General features: G+C 37.2%; 1 protein-coding gene across 1 annotated transcript in view; it reads left to right on the top strand.

The window, feature by feature from the left end:
* The window catches only part of EPB41L4A (erythrocyte membrane protein band 4.1 like 4A), a gene marked incomplete at both ends in the record, with an annotated part of 64,694 nt that overhangs the window by 21,720 nt on the left and 21,489 nt on the right, over window positions 1-21,485 (top strand). The window contains 5 exon segments of the mRNA XM_009076046.1: window positions 1,267-1,355; window positions 1,737-1,800; window positions 11,761-11,852; window positions 12,755-12,830; window positions 15,216-15,330. Of these exon segments, the coding sequence (XP_009074294.1) occupies window positions 1,267-1,355; window positions 1,737-1,800; window positions 11,761-11,852; window positions 12,755-12,830; window positions 15,216-15,330 (436 nt within the window).

Below are 21,485 nucleotides of genomic sequence, written 5' to 3'. Positions count from 1 at the left end.
ATTGTGTAGCCTGCAAGAAAAAGTATTTTTTAAAGCACCGTGTTGCTTAATTGTATTCATATTCTGTGTTCTGTGCCCCTCCCACCCACAGAAAGCTGGGGGAGTTACTGGAACAAGATTCAACATGATCCAACAAAATCATGTTAAATTAGCAGAGCCTGGACCTGTATTTTTTTTCTCACTGCTTGCTTTTGGTGTGCAATGAGATCCCTGTTGGGGTAATAAGGACTGAGTTGAAATATGCCCAAGTCTAACCTGTGCACATCATTGTTCCTACTTATATTACAACAGCAGCAGAAACCGTCCTTTGATACTGAAGCTGCACACATGAAGAGATGTAATTCTTTTCCTTGCTGGGTCATAATAAAACTAAAGTTGCTTTTAGTGCTTAATTCATTGAGGAGCACAGGCAGAGCTTGCCAGGTGTACTTGACTTCTCTTAGTCCCTGTAATCACACAGAAGGACATTTTTTAGTCAGTCTGTCAGTTATTTTTTGCTATTCATGCTCTAACATTTTAGAGCTTGCAAGGCTCCTCCTCATTGTCTCAACTGGGCAAATGAATGAGCTTTTTCAGTTGGCTTTCTTTTAACCTTGTGCACTAGGGTTTGTACTCTTTCAAGTGGAAGGTGCTTATGATTTTGGTTAGTGACTGTAAATTGGGGAGATGGGGGCCTTCTGCCACTCAGCATTAGGACTTTCACCCTGTTCTCTCCCAATTCATTTTGAGATTTCTATACTGACTCCATCCTTTGGAGGACATGATGTGTGGTGTTGTTCCTTGCATGCCATTGCCTATTCTGAACTAAAAACCTGCTTGACTTCACTTGATAGCAGTGTGCAGCTGACACTATTTTAGAAGGGAGAAGGCAGTTGTGAGTTACATTAGAGTAGAATAGGTCAGAAACTCACTATTTACCTCAAGCTGAAAGTTAGGATATCTGTTTCAGTCCTGCCTGAATAGAGTGGAGTTTCTGAGTTATGGCCAATTGCCAAATAGCCCAAAGTAATTCTGTAGAAAAGTTATTTTTGTTTTCACTGTGGCATGTGGAAACTCTCATTCTTTCCCTCACTGACATTCATTCTTGCCTCTTTGCCTCCATGCCTACAAATTCTCATATAGGAGATCAGTAGATCAAGTACCATTTTCCCATTTGCACAGAGAGTGAACCAGTATGTTCAAGTCATCCAAATGATTTCGTCACTGGAGCTCACTCCTGCTGTGATACATGCAATTGTATGAATGATGTACATTTTTATTTTCTAGGGTGAAAACAAATCTGAATACTTTTTAGGATTGACACCCATAGGAGTTGTTGTCTACAAGAATAAAAAACAAGTAGGAAAATATTTCTGGTATGTATTATTTAAATGTGCAGTCTATGCTAAAACAATAACAATGTTCTTTGGAAATGTATGATTTGTGATAATTATTGGAAAGGTTAACTATAGCAATATTTTTAAAATATACCTGAATTCTTAATATTTCTCTGGATTATGTAGATTTTAAACTCTTTGGCAATCCAGGTACTGAAAACATTAGATCACCTTTACCATACTCATGCTGAAATGTTTACACAATGCTAATTTTATCCTGATATCTGGTGCATACCTGAAAACTAAATCTACCTGTGAATTTATTTTCTTTTTGTGTAAATATATACAAGTGTTTATTTTATTATGCATGAAATTAGAGGCTCATGAAGTACTGTTTGTCTTTTTTTCTCAATATTACAGGCCTAGGATTACAAAAGTTCACTTCAAGGAAACACAGTTTGAACTGAGAGTCCTGGGAAAAGATGTAAGTTTTTATTTAAGCCTGAAAGGATAAAAAAAGTAATCTCAGGTCTAATGAACTTGAGATTTTGTTCTCCATCAAAGTCTATTTTATTTTATTGAAATTTACTGTAAGAAGCCATCAAAGTGAAATTAACTTTATTGATACTTACTGCAAGAAAATTACATTATCTATAAGTGCAGCATCCTAGAATCATAGGATGGTTTGGGTTGGGAGGGATCTCAAAGATCATCTCATTCCAATCCCTTCTGTAGGTAGGGACACCTTTCATAAGACTGTGTTGCTCAAGGCCCCATCGAGCCTGGCCTTGAATGCTCCTGAAACTGGTTGCAGTTTTATTAAAGAAAGAGAGGAAAGGAAAGGTTTCTGTCTACACTTTGTAGCAAGGGGAGAGAACTTCAGCAGAACAGTACTGAAATATGAATTTTATAATGAATTTTTATCATTTTACTTTGTGCTCTGTACATCAGACTACTTCTGCAATGTCTTGTTTACGGTGTTATGTAGTACTTTGAAACTAGAGTAAATCTACAGGGAAAGCTAATATTAAACAACATATGGACAAAAGAAAACTCACAAAGCTGTTAGGCACAAGTAATTTTGTAGCTTGGAAACAAGCAGCCATGTAATATAGCTCAAAACTCATTTGTCAGAGTTTAGCTTCATTATGCTCTTAGACCATTTGAGAGAAAGCAGTGTTGATTCCAGTGGAGCAAGGATAGCAGGTTCATAGCAAGAGAATAAGTTTTAACATAGAGTCAGTGGAAAAAGAGAAAGATACTTATCACCTATGAAGCATATGGTGTAGGGAGAGGCGGAGAGTGTTGAGGATGTAGGATACATAATAAAGTGTAATAAAACAAAAAATTGCAGTCACTCTGTGATTTTTGGTATCTGGTTTAGTTAAAAGTTTAGTTTGCAGAGTTATTTTTTGAAAACATTTCGTAGGTCTCTTTGGAATATCAGGACTGAAAGTTTATAGTTTTAAGTTGTATTAACCTGCTGGCAGTAATTCTATTTACTGTTTATCTATGTGTCTCCTTTCATGTATGTAGTGGTGTCTTGTCCATGATTTTTCTGTGAGGCCATTTGGTATGTCCAGTACATTCAGGGAAATGTAAATATACCCCTGACTGGTTGTCTTGCTTCTGTCATGGTCAGTGTTTCTTGTGTCTCCACAGATGTATTAGCAAATTTTGCTATTGTTATTCCCAAGTGGTTTGTTTCTATTTGGTGTGGTAATCTCTGGGAAGTTTATTTCAGATGATGTGTTTGTTCAAATAGAAGAGTTGTTTGAAGACTGGAGGAAGGTTTGGAAAGCTTTTCACAAAGTTTTGTGTAAAGGGTAAATGACTGTTCATGTAGAAACAAGTTTGAGTTTGACTTAGAGTGAACTGCTTGGAAGTGAAGCTGTAGTTTCTGTTTGATGTCATGTCTGTATAGTTTTTGTCTGAACCACATGGAATTGTAAAGTTTTAACATGCTGAGCAGAAAACCTGAAAGCTTTGGAAAGTGTGGTTGAGACTTTGAATGTGGATGGCTGGTGAACACTTACTATTGTGATCATAAGGCAAAAACATTTTGACAGAGCTTGGTAGTTCAAGCCTCGACAGGTACTTCTAGGAAATTGTTCAAGAGAAGGGTAAGTACAAGGGTGTGTACCATCATTAAATTCTCCTTTGCAACTAATACTAATTTGAAGTGTTTCTATAGTGCTTCATATCCTAACAAGATCAAGAAAGGCCAGAACGGCACAGTCTTTTTGGCGTTTTTTTTTTTTTTTTTTTTTTTTAAACAGTTCAGTGGTGTTACTTTGAACAAAATACATTGGAATAAGTAAACAGTAGCCCTAGTTTCTGGATTAAAGCTGTCATAACAATTTATGCTGTTCTGCACCCAGAGGAGGAAAAGCTTACCAGTGCGCGTGTGCGCGTGTGTGTGTGTGTACACACACACAAAATATTTATATATACACACATATATATATGTATATGAATGTATGTTCCCATACTCCTCAAAAATTAATTAACAAATTTATTTTATCCCTCTGTTTTTTTTGGGGTAAATGCTATCACTTTGTCCTTCAATGTGGGAATGAGTAGATGATAGGAGAGTAAGTATGTCATTTTTACTCTGTCCTACCTCCTAGGCTATCACTTTACAGTGCAGAGAATTAATACTTTCCTTGTTTCAGATGTGGTATACCAAGTCTGTAATGTTTTACATGTTTCCACTTAGTTGGAGAGAACTCCAGAAAGTATTCAGGAAGAATAGAAATAATGGGAACTGACATCATGTAGTGGAGCAGATTATTTCTGAGTGAACTGAATGCTTTGTGTGAATCATGTTTTCCATATGGTAGTGAAAACTGTGCACGCTGGATTTTGGTTCATGTTTTCACGCACAGTAGCTACCTTTATTCACTCTGATGGGCACCTTCCATGGGTTTGCCTGCTCATCAAGAGGAAGCTGTTGATACCTTTAGTGCCAGTGAAGTGTTGCTCTTTTCCTGGATGGGTTTACTTGTGGCAAGTTCTTTATTTTCTCTTTCTGATATTTGTTTGACATTTTTTCAAACTTTCAAGAAGAATCTAAAATTGTACTTTCCAATAAAGGTGTGGAAATGGACATCCCAATCCTCTTGATGGACAGCAGACATGGAAGTCTAAATGCACAAGTCCATGTCTTTAGGCTACACAGCAAAACACACTGTGGGGTGTCTATGTCAGCTGTTGTTATGGCTGTTCATTTTGTTGCTTATGAGGCTTCACTTTTCACAAATTTGTTGTTTACTGAGCAGAAGATATTAATGCTTAGTGTATTATAATAAAGTGCTTCATGTCTTCTGTTTTGTACTGTGATCTCTTGTACTTCTTCATATCTCTTCCATGAGAACAATTCTTGTGCATTTAGCTTCCTTATATTTTTTCCTACATATCTGTTGCTATTGTGCACAAACATGACCATCAGTATTTTGGTTTTATCTTTCACTATTTTGCTTTTATTATATTTTCTCCCTAAGGCTATTGCTATTGGCCCTTCATAAACAAAATGCTGCCTTAAATAAGTCTATGAGCTATCCTGGCACGCGAGTCTGAAACTCTGTTTCAGTGGTGTTAATCATTTTTTCCTACATATCTGTTGCTATTGTGCACAAACATGACCATCAGTATTTTGGTTTTATCTTTCACTATTTTGCTTTTATTATATTTTCTCCCTAAGGCTATTGCTATTGGCCCTTCATAAACAAAATGCTGCCTTAAATAAGTCTATGAGCTATCCTGGCACGCGAGTCTGAAACTCTGTTTCAGTGGTGTTAATCATTGAATCAGTATAGTCCCCTGATTTTTTTCCCATGCTGTGAATTCTGTGCTATAAACATGTTAGGTTTTCTGTGGCGCTTCTAAGTATCAGCATGAAAATAAGAATCCTTCCCCTGCACGGAATGCACAGAAGATTGCCCAAACATAACAAACATTTGCAAAGAATTTTTGAAGACAAGAAAATTGTATTTTCATGCAGTTTCCTTTAAGAAAACTTAAATCCATCAGATGCCTGTGCACAGTTCCTGGTAGGATAGATGTCTGTTGAGCAACCTTGCTGGAAATGATCCAGTAATACAGGTGGCTGCCAAAGCCCTCCCCTCTCCACCAGCGAAACAGAGCCTGATCACAATGGATGCACTATGTGGAAGTGAGTAGTCCAGGGGGTGCACAGCACACCTCCTGTGCTTTCCATGCATGAGGAGCATGGCTTGCTTCCTATCAAACAAACAGTGGAAAACATGCATTGCTAGATTGTGTAGGCTGGGAATGTAAATGTAACAATACACAGGAGAGATGTGGAGCTTTTTTTGCCTGTAAGTACCAAGTACTTTTGTGCCATTTCCTGCAATCTCATGCTGTTTTCTGTAGCTGCACCTTGTACTTCAGTTGCACTGTGTCTGAACATGCATGTGAATGATTTCACTCCTTCAAGAGTTAGTGCAAAGCTTCTGTGTACTTCTTACTTTTCATGTTTCTGTTTCACCAAACCAGAAAGCGGTCCATGTGCAAAACACTTTTTTTCATCATTTTTATTGTAAGAGAAGGGTCTTTTTTAATTCTGAGATTTTACTTTCAAGAGATTTTGAAATTTTGGTACTTTCAAGGTAGAACAACCTCCCAAACTGTGCAGTTAAAAATGATTTACACATTTGCAAGACATGCCTTTGTCTGCAGTCTTCTGTGTTAAGATGAATAGGCCTGCCTCAGCTGAGTTCATAAGGTGAAATTGGTAAAGACTATTCAGGAACAATACCACCCACTGACGCATGCTAGAGGAACTTCAGGGCAAATCCAAAACACATAATACCCCCCATTTTGGTGGCTGAAACTTGTGTAAATGCAACATTTTTGTGTTCTTTCAAATAGTCTCAGGAAACCCTGTAAATATGCTTTATTTTTTAAATCTGCTTTTCACCAAGTGTCAGAAGTCTTAAAAATAGTTACAATAATAAGGTGGTTGTGCTGTACCCCTTCTTTTTCTATCAAATGCTATATTTCATCTTGAGTTACAAGTTCTAGGCTGGAAGTTTTAATTTAATTTATTGCCTCTGCAGTTTCTTGGGAATATTGAACAGGGTTTGAAGAGAGTTCCTCCCAGTCTTAATTTCAATTTATCTTACATACGAGTTCCAGATGAAAATAATATTTTGGTCTTTCTTACGGTTTAAGAATTGCAAATTACTTTTGCATCATTTGCATTTGCATCCACTTAAATTAAAATAGTAGTGGAGGGTGGAGGTGAGCAAGCACAGTAGTATTAATATGTCACGTAAATGTTTTGGCTTGTTTTGGTTGATTCGGGGTTCTCCTGTCTTTCCTTAACCACTTTCTGAGCCATCTTCAAAGGACTGTAAGATTGGTTGAAGGCCTGCATAAACTTAAATTCACTGTCACTAAGGTGTTAGTGTCAGCTCTGTTTTAAAAGTATCTTTTAATTGGTGTAATACACAGCTGAGATATGTTTGTTTCAACCTTGACAGGTTTTATGCAAACTGGCACAGCTTTAGTAATTTTAATTCCCGACTTGGTATAATATTCTTTAAGATTGACCTTGTGTAACCAGTAACAGTACCTTGTCTGTTACATAAGCTATGATTGGTATGCATTGTGTAAATATATAAAGACAGAGAATTTCCTATTGGAATTAATAATTGATAGTATGCAGGTATGTTCCTAACCTGGCAGAGTTGTAAAGTAGCTACAGAGCTAGTATAAATATCTCTGTTACATGTACATGCATGTGTAGTACATGTACACAGTGTGTTCTGTAATGAGGCAAGATACTCTTTATGTTATGTTAGTAGTCAGTGTGACTCTGAAGAGTGGTGTGTGTGCTGCCAGGGTTCCTAACATGGTTTCAGTGTTTTCATCTTCGTTTTCTGAGCCTGGATTGGTGGGAATCCATGTATGCCTTGCCGTAAATTATACCTGCTAAAACCTGCTCTGAATCATAGCTTTTCAAATAATTTTGGATCTGTGGATGCTTGCAGTGCTCCCTGGAATGGGTGTAGGTCTACTGACAGCAGGCCTCTTGTATCTGCAGTAATCCATGAACTTCATGAACAGGGGATCTTCTGGGCCCCAGAGGGAAGAAATGTCATTTTAAGTGTGTGTCTTTTTTTTCATGTGGACTTAAGCTTGTCCTACCTGAGAACTGAGCTAGGGCACAAAACAGCTCTGAGCTTGAAAGCTGTGTAATCAGACTGGCGTGGCAAAGCAAGCTGGGAGCTGTTTGCAAAGCTCAGTGTGGGCACTCCTGAGCTAGTATGATAGCTCCAGCAGTGCCAGAGGCATCTTGTGGTTAGGCAGAGCAATGACCCCTCTGACTTGTCTTCTTTGAAGGCATTGCTAACATGCTTTCAGTCTTTCAGTTAAGGGGTGGGGGCATTATGGTGTAGTGCTGTACCAATTGCCAGATCTTTAGTGGAGATCTTAAAGGGACTGCTGCATCAGTCATCAGGGTACTTTTTAAAAGGCAGCGTAAAACACAGAAGGGCTGTGGCTACAAGTTTGAATTTCAATCTAAATATATGTTCGTAGTGTAGTCAAGCTACCTGCATCATCTGTGGTAGTTTAACTCTCCCCCTATGGGTAAAAATGATGGTGACACTATGGCAGTAAGTTTGGCATTTTTTGGAGACTGCAGGACAAGTTTGTAGATCGTCTAAAAGGAGAGGAGTATTTTATGTTTCTCCTCACATTTTTTTGGATGTGTGCCTTTTTCAGGATTAGAGGAAGGTAGTAAAACAGTTCCACAACTGGATGCTGCTGCAAGGGTTTTACTTGTCCTTTTGCAGCCTCTGGTCCCATTGTCCTGTCCTCTCCCTTGCTCATTCAAGTCACAGATGTTACCAAAAACCACCATACAAAAATAAGTGTTTTTCTACTTGTTTGATGGGCACAATGGGGCTTCCTGAAAGAGAAACACCGAGATGGCTGAAATGAGAGAGAAGATCTTCATAGTGTGTAGACAACTAGGACCACTCTGGAAGCAGTGAACCTTCATGGTTTACAATGCCTTACCTTGAGCACACTGGGCACTTTGAAAGAAACAGGATGAGTAGCTGTCAGAAGGTTGTGAGGCACCAAGCATCACTAAATGGGTATGGAATTGTAATTTCCTATAAATCATTAGTAAAAGTACAATAGGTCTTTGTTTCTTTTGGTTCAGATACATGAGAATAACAAATAAAAAACACAGTTTACTCACACTTTGTGTAGGAAATTACAACATTCAAAATGCTAAAAATACTGCCGTTTATTGGAAAAAAAAAAGTTCACAGTCTTAACAGGCAAGGTCATACTTGCTTTTCATATCCAAATTAATTAATTCCCTTCAGGGAGAAAGGTTACACCTGAAAGATATTACTCTGCAGAAATGCTTAATTTTTATATGTGCATTTATAAACTGTGAGGGTAATCACAGTACTCTTGCAGGCCTTAAATAGTCTTGCAAAGTAAATGGAGGAAGTCCTAAACCTAAATGTGCTGTGTGCATGGTCATTTTGGACTTAGTTGCAATAAATTACTGAGTCTTCATAGATAAGGGGAGAAATGGTGAAAGAATTATGGATTTGTCTCCTCTGTGTTGGCCTTAGAGATGAGTGTTTTATGCTTCCTTTCTCTCTCTTTAGTGAAATTTAATTGTGCTATTGGAGTGACTACAAGTAAAAACCTGGGTGATCTGAATTCCATAACTTTTTGATAAATTGACTCTGTAGGGTTGTGCTTACTTTTTGTTTTCCCCTGATGGCCTTCAATTGCAGAATACTAAATGCAGATATTTCAGCAGCATCATAATTTTTTCTGACTGACTAGGATGAACTTTCTTCCATCTTAGGATATAATGCCTTCAAATGATGGAATCAGTAATGTCTGCTGGTCAGATCTTTTGACCATATGTCAGTGTAGCTGTTCTGTTATAGTTAGAGATTTACATATTTTATGTGCTGTTTGTTTTGTGTATGGGAAAGTTCTAGAGCTTTAACTTATAAAAGAAGAAAATGGACAAGCAGAACCTTTTACCTGATGGGAATCTAACTCAATGTCAGTGGCATGCAAACTGGTTTAATAGTATGACATGGCAGAAATAACTTAGTTTTCAAAGTCTCTTTGAAAAGAAAAAGTCACCCTTGTCTTCTCTCTGCCCCTCCCTTCCCACACCCCAGAAACCCTCTCCTCTGAGATTATGTAATTAATAAACTTAAGTGCAGCAGAGGATTCTTTGCCTAAAAGTAGAACTTAGGAGTGGAAAAAGAAGCAAGATCCTGCATATTTAAAGTGAGTCACTGAGGTTTTTTCCTGACAGAAGTTAAACTGACTCATCATATTACATGAAACTTGCAATACTACAGGCCTGATTTGATATTATTCTTTAAAAGGTGACTATAGTTGTGAGGGTTTATATGAAATCACATCAAGTGACAGTCTGATAGAAAAATTGAAATGCAAATCAAATATTGAAATCTGAAGGTACATTTCTACTAAGTGTAAAATAAGCAAATGAAAAGTACCTCTTGACATGCCTTCTTTACAAGTTTAAAAAGGTAAAAATGCAGTATGATCTTTCAATGGGTAGACTCTTTTTTCTGGTTGTCAGAGGAGTAAGAGCAATATGGTTACTCTTGAAAATTCCAATATAAATTGATTTTTCTCCTCAACAATTTTTGATTTTCCAGGAAGCCTTTTTTTTCCCACCTTTTACCCCAGTTAGTTATAATTTTTTTTTTGTTTGAGAAGAGCTCAGTTTTTAAGATTCTGGTTTTAGTTTTTATAAATTAAACTTATTTTTGCTCCGTGTGAATCCTGCAAAGAGATGAAGATCCTTATCAAACCTTAAACTGTATTTTAAGGAATGGTAGAAATATATTTATGGGACTAATCTACTGCAGAATCATTATATGTTGCCTATATAGCAGTATCAGATGAATCCTGGGTTTCAGCATTCTCAGTGTCATTTGTCTTACTGTACTGTCTGTACTCCTTATTCTTTATGTGATACCCTAGAGAGGAAAATGTGCTTTTGAGGGAAGACCAGTGTATGATTTTCATTCCTTGGCTATTCCATGGGAGTGTTCCAGCCAGTCATGTGTATGTTGTTGTTTTTGTTTTGTCAGGGGATTAAATTATTCTAACTACAGGTGCAGAGTTCTGTTGTTTTTACTGTTACTTGTTTTGAGGAGGAGGAAAAAGCCTGCTCAGGCAGGTAACTTGTGATTTTTGTGAGGCTGCCTGACAGCTGTTAATAGAGATGTAGTTGTTTTATTCTTCTAGGTAAAATTTTGAATTCTAGAGAACATATTGAACTAGTTCACAGTTTGCATGGTGCTTGCAGATCACCATATCTCATTAAATGTGGAGTGGGAGAAACATGCCAGAATGCTTTATTTACATATGCATAGCACTGCAGAAGTATAACTTACACAAGGGCATTGATTTCCTAAATCAGTTGCTAAGAGTGATATGAATCATACCCGTTTTCTAATTCCCATATAGGTGGAATGGTGTTAGGACTCAGTTTTGTTACAGTGTCATACCATGCTGTTTTACACCAGTCAGTGGGACTACTCATTCTTTGTTCAAATCACAGATACGAAACTGTGCACTTAAGTTTACTGGGTGACAAATACATTGAAGTGTATCTTTTGTGAACATATTTGAATGTTCAGCTTGTTCAAAACAGGCAGTGTGAGGTTGCTTTGTCTTGTCTGTTGAAAATAGTTTGTAGTTTGTATGTGTCTGACTGTCTTTTCTTGTCCAGTTTCCAGAGATTAGATTTTAAGCTTGGAATATTCTTTTTTGTGTTGTCTTCCCTAAGAGATTTTAAGGTGTATTTTATGGTTTTCACATTTTTCCTAGTAATTTGAATTATTCTGAAGTTAGCTTTTTTTATAAACAAAGTTTCCCTTCATCTCTTCTCATCCCACCCCCTCCCACCCCAGGTTTACCTCTGTTCTTCTCCACATGAATGTTTTGTGTGTTTTCTGTGTTGTTGCTCTATATTAGTTTATTGCAAATCCTGAGTTTCTTTCTACTTTTCACTTATTCTTGCCTTCTCATATACCAGTACACAGAATATTTTTGATTGACACATGAGCTGCAGTTTTGGAAAACATCAGACATATAATATTTGGGAAAAAAAAGGTGTATTTTAATTAGGAAAAAAGCTGTTGTCTGTGAATGCGATTGAAGGAACGTAAGTGTTTCAATAATCTCCTTTTTCTTCTGTTTTTCAAAAAGAAAACCTCTTTTAAATGAAGAATTCTACAGAATTATAGAACCTGCTTTTCTTCATACTGGTTTATTTTCTTATGTAGATTGATATGAGATGGTTAGTTCTTGTGTTCAGCAAATGAGATTCACTTTACTGGCAGGATCCCTCATAAGAGCATTGATTTGTTTTGGGTTTTTTTTTCAGTGCAATGAAACTTCCTTCTTTTTTGAAGCACGTAACAAGGTCACATGCAAACATCTCTGGAAATGCTGTGTAGAACATCATACATTTTTCAGGTGAGTGATGCAGAAGTTGTGGTTTCGTTAGGGTCACTATACTGAGTAGGAACTGTTTTGTACCTACAGACTGGTGTAACATAGACTTGCTATCTGGAAACACATTTTGGATTCTGGTTATAGAATGCTCTTAAAAGCTGACACCTCCCCTTTACTTAAAATAATGTGAAACAATGATTTTAAAATTGTTTCTTTTGTCTCAGCATTCTTTCGAAAGAGTACTTGAGGTTGCATAAAGGAAACTTTAACGGAAGTATCTACAAGTGTATATGGCAGGATTTAGGCTGCCATACAGATTTTTACTTACTTAACCATTGAATTTTGTGTTGCAGCACTGGCTTGAGTGAGGCCTTTGGATTTCAGACATTACTATTTCCTCCAAATTTTGTTGTTTGGGTTTATTTTTTGACAGAAACTCATTCAATTCCCATAAAATGTTGCTTGCTTATTGAAGCATATAATATCTTTCCTGTGTTGCACATCTCAAAGCACTTTGCTTTACTGTTGCAAAGAACACCAAGAGAAATGTGCAAGGGTGTCTAGTTAGAAGCTGATTGATGGTATGCTTGGGGTTGACTTTAACAGTGCTGTAAATGAGTAAACTCAGAATCCCTCCTGCAGTCTCACTAGTGTGGCATGGTGGGTTTGCTTGTGCCTGTGAAATATTAAGTGAAAGGTTGCTGGTGCCAGCAGTTTATACTTGACCCTGAAATAAAGAGGTATGCAGTCAAAAGAGGATGAGATAAACAGGTGACTTTGGGAGAGGTAGGGATGAAGAAGAACTAGAAAAAAAGAAATAATTTTTGAGCCTAAAGTTTGTCTTTCTCTTTTCTTGACTTGGTAAGGGGACTGTAATTGACACCTACCTGTGTAACTATTGTTTTATTTTTCAAACTACACAGAGTGCCAGAGAATGAATCAAACTCTCTTTCAAGAAAAGTCAGCAAGTTTGGATCCATAGGTTATAAACATCGGTATGGATGAATTTATTTCACTGTTTAAATTTCCATTCATTCCTTCTTCATTCCTTCTTTTCTCTTCTTTTCTTCCAATGAAAGAAAAGCCTCACTCAGACTATGACCCAGAGCAGTTCTGAAGACAAAGCATGACTCAGGGTCATTTTAACAGACTCTCCATGAGAATCATTCTCCTGATTCCCAGAGTTGGTTAGGGTCTGCTGTAGCCCATAGTCAAAGTGAGAGCAGCCTTGGCAATGCTTTAAATCAGTATCTCCTTATAAGTTCTAAAGTTATGTTTATGTTCTAAAGGGGTTTTCCTGACAACTGGAGAATAACAAAATGAAGGTGTATCTTTTCTGACTGGAATAGGTGGCAAAATTGGAAAAATGTTCAAGGCTATAAGCCTTGAAAGATGCTGTACAATTCAGACTAAGGGTGTACAGGGACCACTGTTTCCACCATCACTCAAGAAATACATGGATCATAATGAGTAAGGTTGATAATCATCATTTAGGCAAATTTTTGTCACTCTTTCTTAGGAAGACATGTCTGAAAACAAGAAAACCATAACCCTCAATTTCTCTAGCAGCTCCTGAATTGCAGTTAGTATCTGTGGTAGGTATGAATAGGTTTGTATAATATTAGCTCATTTACACTTGTCCTCTGCCAGTCAGAATTCATAGCCAACTGTTACTCTTGGATGCAATGTCTTGCTTGCAAGGAAGGTGCTGCTCATGGAGAGATGACTATGCTAGTTCTGAGTCTGAGCTCATGTCCCATCTTCTCCAATGTATTTCATAATCCAGCTAATTTGGGTTATCTGGTATGATCCAGCTTTTCCTTACTGTAGATAACTGGGGAATGATAGTATTGCCTTTTGGGTTTCTGGCTAGATCCTGACCTGCATTACCCCATCTGTAATAGTGGGTAAGAGTTCACTGGATTCTTGCCAAAGTACTGCAGGTAAGAGTTTTCTCTGTTGGACCATTTCAGTAGACTGGAGCAGGGCACTGGTGCTGGGCAGGAAAGAGCTTAGTACTGACAAGAACTTCCCAATCAATTAAAAAAACTTGCCATAAAGCAGTTAACTATGTTTGTGAGGTATTGCTGCTGGTGGTGCACTTAAGTCCATCTTCCTTTTATAGTAAGTTTCAAGGGTGATCTGTGATATGGCTTGTCATGTTGAGATGATGATCATTACTGACAACTATGTTTATAATATTAGTTCTATCTAGAAAATATTAAAATATTTCCCTTCTAGTATGAAATCTTCCCTGTATTGTTGCAGTGATTCTTGTGGAGCCTCCCTGACCAGAGTGAATGTTTTAGTAAATGCAGGTTGTTAATGATAAATGGTGATAATCAATTTGTGACTGACAAAAACTCATCTTGAAATTCACTGCAGCAGTAATAGAATTTTCATGTGCTTTCTGGTAGTGTTAGAATTGGGAGTATTTTGTCCTTTAATTCTTTTACAATTTTGAGAAAATAAAAATTCTGCAGTGCTGACTACCTGTGTAGGGCTATTGGTGAAAATACGATCAGTATTTAGTGGAGTTCATTCACAAAATTCAGAAAACCTACATATGTAATGCCTGTATTATTGCTTAGTACTTTCTAATACAGTACCTTTTACCTCGAAGCCATCAAGCTGTAGGCATTTAAATAAGTGGGAGTTAATAGTAACAATTCTCCTGTGTAGTAAGCTTTTAGAAACAAACCGAGAGTTTTGGGGAAGAATATGAAGCCTGTTCTAGATTTTTGTTATGAACACTGTGTTTTGCTTAGTCACACAGAGAGGAACATTAAAATGAGCATAAAATAATTTATTCAAACTTAATAACTTATTTGAATTGTGCAATGAAGAAGAGCCTCACTCCAAATGGGAATCAGGACTTCTACTCAATTTATTATCATTTGGGTCTAGCAAGAGTCCTTTATTATAGTGGGTTTTGTAGTCTTTTAGGTTGTAATTCCATATGGCAGAGAAGGAGCCCCTTATTGACTGGAACTGAACAATACTAATATGTAGAGAAACGAAAACTTACAGAAAGAATTCAGGAACAAATCAAATTACTTAAGAAAGTCATATATTAGAATACTCGAGGTTATAAAAGGTCATGCTATCTTAACCTATTCCTAAGAAACCAGGTTTTAGTGGCTTACCTCCTCTTGAAAATGCCAAATATAGAAGAGGTTGGCACAATCTGTTGATGATTTTGCCAATGTCTGATTCAAAACAGAATTCAGGGTAGGGCTATACAGTAGGAGAACCAGAGCTGGGATGAGAAATGAATAGCGAACAAACATGCTGCCCAAACCCCATGCAGCTTTTTCCAACATAAGGATCCTCTGTTTTTGATAACTTTTCCAAGTGTTTTCTCATTATTTTATTGTGTTTTCAAGTGGCAAAACATCTTTACGAATGACCAGAGACCCTTCTGTGCAGCTTCCACGGCCTGACCTGTGCATTGAAAGAAGTCGCAGCAAGACTTACCCCAAAAGAACACAACAGACAGGTAAGTCCTCCTCTGCTGAGCCTGTGGAGAGATGTCTTCTTTGATCTTTGGTTCATTTTGTCTTCAAGAGGTGACTGAGAACTGTTGCAGTGTCCTCAAGGGTCTCTCAGAATGGGTTCTATCTTTTGCTAAAGTCAGTATTTATACCTGCGCTTAGCAAGATATAAAAACTCCAGCTTTCTGGAAGAAAAGTAAGAGTTAATGTAGATTAAATATGATAAAACCCCATGTGTGGTGGTCTAAAGTAAAGGCTGAAAGGGAGATTTGAAAATAGGCAGTGAGAGCATGTTTTTTTCATTAGTCCTGTCTCTCGCAAAAGACACATGCAGATGTCAGGGAAAGCTGGAAGTTTCACAGGTTTTAGAGGAAGTGTGTAAGATTAAGCATGGATCACAGAAGTTATGCTCAGAATAATGGATGCTTCCTGAAATTTAGTAATAGAGATGTCAAGCTCCAGTTCTACATGTTATTACATGGGTATGCTTAGCTTAATCTATGACAGAAGGCACACACATTTCAGTCAAACTTCTGCATGGAGTGAAGTGTGGGTGTGTCTGAGCAGTTTGAGAAAATATTCATCTGGGCTTTAAAATGTAAACAAGATTTCTCTTTATCATGGGTTAATATGCCATTATGAACTTTTGAGATTCTATTGTCAAAAAGAGAGTAGATATATACTTCTGGAAACCCCCCATGTTTATTCTGGATGTCTTCTTTTCACTTAGAAACAAAGCTGGTGTGTTCTGCCTTTTAGCTGCAGTGTGTCTTGAAGTATAACTTGATTCAAAATATTGCCCTTGGAAAATGGAGGCAGTTTACAATGTTTTTTTAACATTCTATTTAGTTTAGTGTAAGAAGAGAAGGATTGCAACCCCTTACAAGAAGCTGTTCACCCTTACAGCTAGCGACTTAGACTTTTCTTCAGCTTGACTGTCCCATTCTTAGCGTAGTAGTTCAAGCCAAACAGCATTTCCCATCTCATTAGTCCCCAGTTCTGTTGTGTGGAGGTTTGTGCAGCTATTCAGAGGTGAAGTTGTCAGCTAAAACTCAGTCCTTTAGCTGAAAATAATGCTTGCTTTAGCATAGGCAGAAAGTCAGTCAATAGTGCAGCAAGGGTGTGTGTGTGTGTGTGTGTGTGTGTGTTGTGGTTATTAATTATTTTTTTTCAGTCTGACTGGAATTGTGAGGAAAACTGAAACTTTCTCATAGCCACTCCTGCTGATGTAACGTGATGCAGAAATCTCTGGTCAACATGTGTTTGCTATTTTGGTGGATTAAAATACCTTGTTTCACTTAAAACAGCTGCTTTTTCACTGTTTTCCTTATATATGTAGTTGCATAATCTCCAACACACATCTGAGTGTTTTGCTTTTAACTTAACTGATTACCCATGTATTCTGAGTCTTCAGTCATTTCCCACTGGGGTAGGTGTATTATCTTAAATGATTTTAATGGTAAGTGAATGAATTTCATTTCCTACTCAAAATATGGACTAAGGGAAGATACGTATATCATTCAAACACTACCTTCCCCTATAAATGAGCATATTTTTTCATCTCTTTTTTTTTTTTTTTTCATTTTGTCTTTGGTTATTCACAGTGATAAACATTGAGTATTCTTTTTCCATTTAAACAGGCTTTCAGAAGCTGAGTGAAGACTAACACTGCTTCTCCTCCCTGTGTCAAAAAACACATCACAGTCTATTGCATATCGTTAGGATATATCAACCCCTTTTCACCTAAAATTGTTCTTTGATATAGCAATAGCAAAGTCCATTTCACACAATAAATCAAGACAGATATATTTTAGACATAATTTATTTAATATATTAACCCAATGTAGATATTATTTTACAGACCAGTTTTTATCTTGGAAATGAACCTGGTGGTGTAGTAAGTTTTATAGGTTACTTAAAAGTTTCCCTGACTGAAATGTTTGAGAGAATATGACATTTCTTCTTAAAATAAATGTTCCTTTTGCAGAACCATATTATGTTGATGGTTATCATTGATGGCTGGTCCTTTGTTCTTGATTTTCTGTTTCTATTATGGTGCCTTTACATATATTTTAAACAGAGTGATTTTAGTTTGCACATATTATATATTTCTTAAAGCATTTTTTATCAAATGCCACTCAAATTACGTTCCGGCTGAACGTGACTTATAATTTAGTTCTTTGGAATGAAGATCGGGGTTCCACTTCTTCCCAAATCCAGTAACAACTTACAAATAGCTCTTATCCAATAACTTCCTTCCACCTTCTCTGAGTTTAGCATTTTTCCTCATCTGCTTTACCTTTTTTCCCCTTTTCTTAGAACTGCAAAGTGATTGTATCAAAGTCTTCCTTTCTGCAGCTAGTTCAATAAGACATTCTGGTTTAGTTTTCTAAAAAACATCTGTTGGTACCAGTAATAAGATCAGCCACAGTACTTGGTTTGGGGTCAGTTAGATGGACAAATTCATGGCTGTAGCATACCCAGTCAGCACTGTCTCAGTTGCATAAGTGTGTGTGAAGTGCTAAAGCCTCTAACCTCTGGCATCTCATTGAAATGTTTTCCCTTGTTTCTTCTTTTTCTGTACAGATTCTGGTGTTATACACAGTTACGTAGTATGTGCTTTATATATTTTTTTTCTGTCATCTGAAGATAGAGGTTAGCTGTCTTTTGCAGAGCTGAGCAATGTTTCTTTGTCTTACTGGTTCATTAGAATATGCTAAAGCCCTTAGGACTGCAGCCACTTGGTGAACTCTGGGTTAAGAGCTGGAGTAGGTGCCAAGACATTAACAGAAAATATATTTATATTTTCATTAAAAATATTTGTACTTCAGCAGAGGAATTGGAGGAGATGCTACTGTGAACACAGAGAAACTGTATTTCTTGTGTAAAAACCTGTGCCATGGACTGCTTTCCCTGATAGGATAGCCAGTGCAGACAGTTTGTCTGTAGCATGGCAGATTATTTACCTAGAATCCAGTTTACAGCAGTTTAAAATGCAGTAACTTCCCTTTTGTGACTTGCTTAGTACATTTTATATCTCAGTTGTTCTAGGGTTAGTGGAAAAATCACATGAGGTAACTTCAATGGTTATGGTTCTGCATCAGTTTTAAACTATGTTTTTATATTAGTCATGGAGTTTTTTAGCCATATGTTTATGCTGGTATTCAGGTTGATATTCTGTTAGAGAAGGGGTTTTTATTTTGTTCTATAAAGTCTTGTAAGTGGGATATGCATAATTTGTTTCATTTGCTTATTCTTCTCATTTCATCTGAGAGAGAATTACAGTTGCATTTTGCTCTGGTTGCAAATCATAAACTCAGATATAGAACAGGATCTCCCATTATTCTGTCTCACAATTTTAGGATAAGACTGATAATGTTCAGCTTTTGCAATAGTGCATAGTGTGAAAGCATTCATTATTCTTTTGGCTGAATGCTGGAGAGAAAAGCTGCATGGAAACATCTTCTCAGGAGAAACACAGACGTGACCAGAACTATCACTGTGGGTCTGAGTTTATTCAGTGGTGGAAAACACATTGCTTAGGGTTTGCTGTTGTTTTGTAGCCGAGGACTTGATTTGTCCTTGCTTTGCACACTGGCAGTTGTATAAACTAGTGTAAAATAAATGCTGCAATTCCAATGTAAAAGCCTGGTGGAGAATTAGACATGGGTGTTAAAATTGCAGTACTGTCTGTATTATAATAATCCCTAAGCAATCATGGGCTGTCAGTCCCTGCCTTGACTAACTCACATATTACCACAGATGCCTGTCAGTACCCTGTTTTGCCAGCCTCAGTCATGGTAGGTAGAGCTGTTAACCTGGCACAGTCAAAGTCACAAATCTTTTCCCAGAAAATTTTGAGATTGGGTTTGAAAATAAAAATTTTAGAAGATGGGTCTTGGGGTGATTTTGTCTATTTGCTTATTTATCTACTCTGAGGTTTATCATTTAAAGTTTATTTTAAATCCTGGGATTTATAAAAGGATGGATGTGACAGCTGCTGCATTTCATGCATGAGGTGTGAGATGTACCAACCCTTGAGGCTAAGGCTTGGAAACTAATTTGAAAAGTAAACATTATCACAGAGCAGGCTGTGCTAGTGTGGACATATGTAAGTCCATTCATTTTTATAGGCTCTTCGTAGCACACAGTGCAAAGCATCAGCTCTTACTCCAAGTTTTCCATTTGATCACACTATCTACTGCTCTCATGACTAGGTTTAAATACAAACACTACTTCCAGATAATGTCAGCTAAATGGCTTTAGTTGATAAGAAACAGTCATGACAAGCTAACTAGCTTGCCAGGGTCCTGTGGTTTTGGACACTTGAGTTTTAAAAAATGTAGTAGTCTGCTTGAACTGAATGCGCAAATCAACATCAAGGTGGCTGTAAAAGGGAGTCAGAGTGTGTGCATTCACCTTGTTGGAAAAGTGCAGTGCAGTGGTTGCTGAGAGTATCTTATCTGACCAAAGGCAAACAACCATGAAAACCTGCTGCAAGTGAGATGTTCAAAATTTCTGGCTATCTAAGGTATTTTTGAGAGGTCTATTACCATGGCATGCGAGAAATGGTGATATAGATAAGTTACTGCAGTGGCTTTAGTGTTTGGACAGCTTTTCTGGAGTCTATTCTTTTTATATTAGGTAGTCTATATCATACGGAGGTGTAAGTTGCTAGAACAATACTGCAGTTAGTAAAAGATACACCAGTTGGAATATACTTAAAGAAAACTATTACAATTTCTTTAGTGTGGACAGAAAGCTCCTAGTTAAGCTAGCCATTTGTACAAAAGAATTGTAGAGCAAGTGCTTTTTTTTTAAAAAAAAAGCCAAATCCAAGGTCCTTGTTGTGGGTAGCAGTGATATCAAATGCAGCTACTATAAGATCTTGTCTCTGTAGAAACCTATTTTGTATTTCTGGGTAGAATATGCCTGTATGTACTAGTCGCTGGTATGTTGTCTTCTCTTTTCCCTCAACCAAGTATTTGTCAAAATAATGGAGTGTTAACCAGGGAAATCAATGGTGAGAAGCAACTACTGTTGTTTTAAGGATTTACTAGTGCTGTCTTCTCCAAAAACTGAGGTGCACTGTGGGTGCTCTGCAGCACCAGATTTTGTGCAGGGCACTGAAGGAGTTGCAAAGGTATCACAGACTTTCTGCATGGGGTGAACTGACTCTGCATCTCATAAACCACTGTTGCCTGACACCCAGAGGTGACTGGGTGCCAGCAGAATGGTAAGGCTATTGCCAAACATAGCAAAGGATCAGTTCTGGAGGTGGCTGTTACTTGTATAGCACTTCACCTTGGATCTTTTTCCAGCAGTTGTTTCATTGATACTATGTGTTTTGGAGCACAAGCTCTTACTGCTCCATTAAGTTATGAGCACTTTGAGGCACAGTTACCCAACACAGTAATATGTGAAGTACTAAAATTATTTACTTTGTTTGAAAAAGTCCTATTTAAAAGCTGATTTCAATACTTTTGTGGCCCAAGTTATTATAGTGGGTTATTTTACCTTATGTATTTAATGACCTAGGAAAGGCAAGAGAAATGTATCTGGATGGAAAAAAATATTGTCAGAAGCCTTGAGTTGTATTTTAATAGTTTGACCTACTCCATTTTAATTTCACTACTAATACCCTTCTTAAAGGTTGAAAGTTTCTACTTCCTATTCTTATCTGCCATTATCTTTATTTATTTGAGATTTTTGACTGCAGGCATAATTCTGTTTTTAGAGGTCAGAGTAAGAATTTTTGCAGCAGTCTTTAAATGCTTTAATGAAGAATGGTTGTTCTTTTTCCGATCATTTTCTCCTCTAGATTAATTCAAGAGAAGTTTTTTGTCTAGTAATTCTGTCTGTTGACAAAGCAGGTCACCATAGCAGTGTGAATATTGCTTCGTTCTTGAAAACAGATAATAACTCTATGGGCAGTGCATCAGAGGGTCTGAAGAATTGGTTGTCTGTTGTATAAAATAGAGGATTAATTCAGAATCCTCTGAAAACTAAAACTTTCCTTTTTGTCTGTAAATCTGTACCCATTCTGCATTTCCTTCTTCAGAATATTCCAAATTCTTCCCAATGCTTATGCTTGCATAAGCAACGAAAAGCGCCTTGAAGGAGCAAATATTGTATTAGACAGGACCCAGACTGCTCCCCT

This window comes from Acanthisitta chloris, unplaced genomic scaffold, assembly GCF_000695815.1.
Source record: "Acanthisitta chloris isolate BGI_N310 unplaced genomic scaffold, ASM69581v1 scaffold146, whole genome shotgun sequence".
NCBI lineage: Eukaryota > Metazoa > Chordata > Aves > Passeriformes > Acanthisittidae > Acanthisitta > Acanthisitta chloris.
The sequence above is the reverse complement of the archived record's forward strand: the minus strand, read 5'-3'. Positions and strand labels throughout refer to the sequence as shown.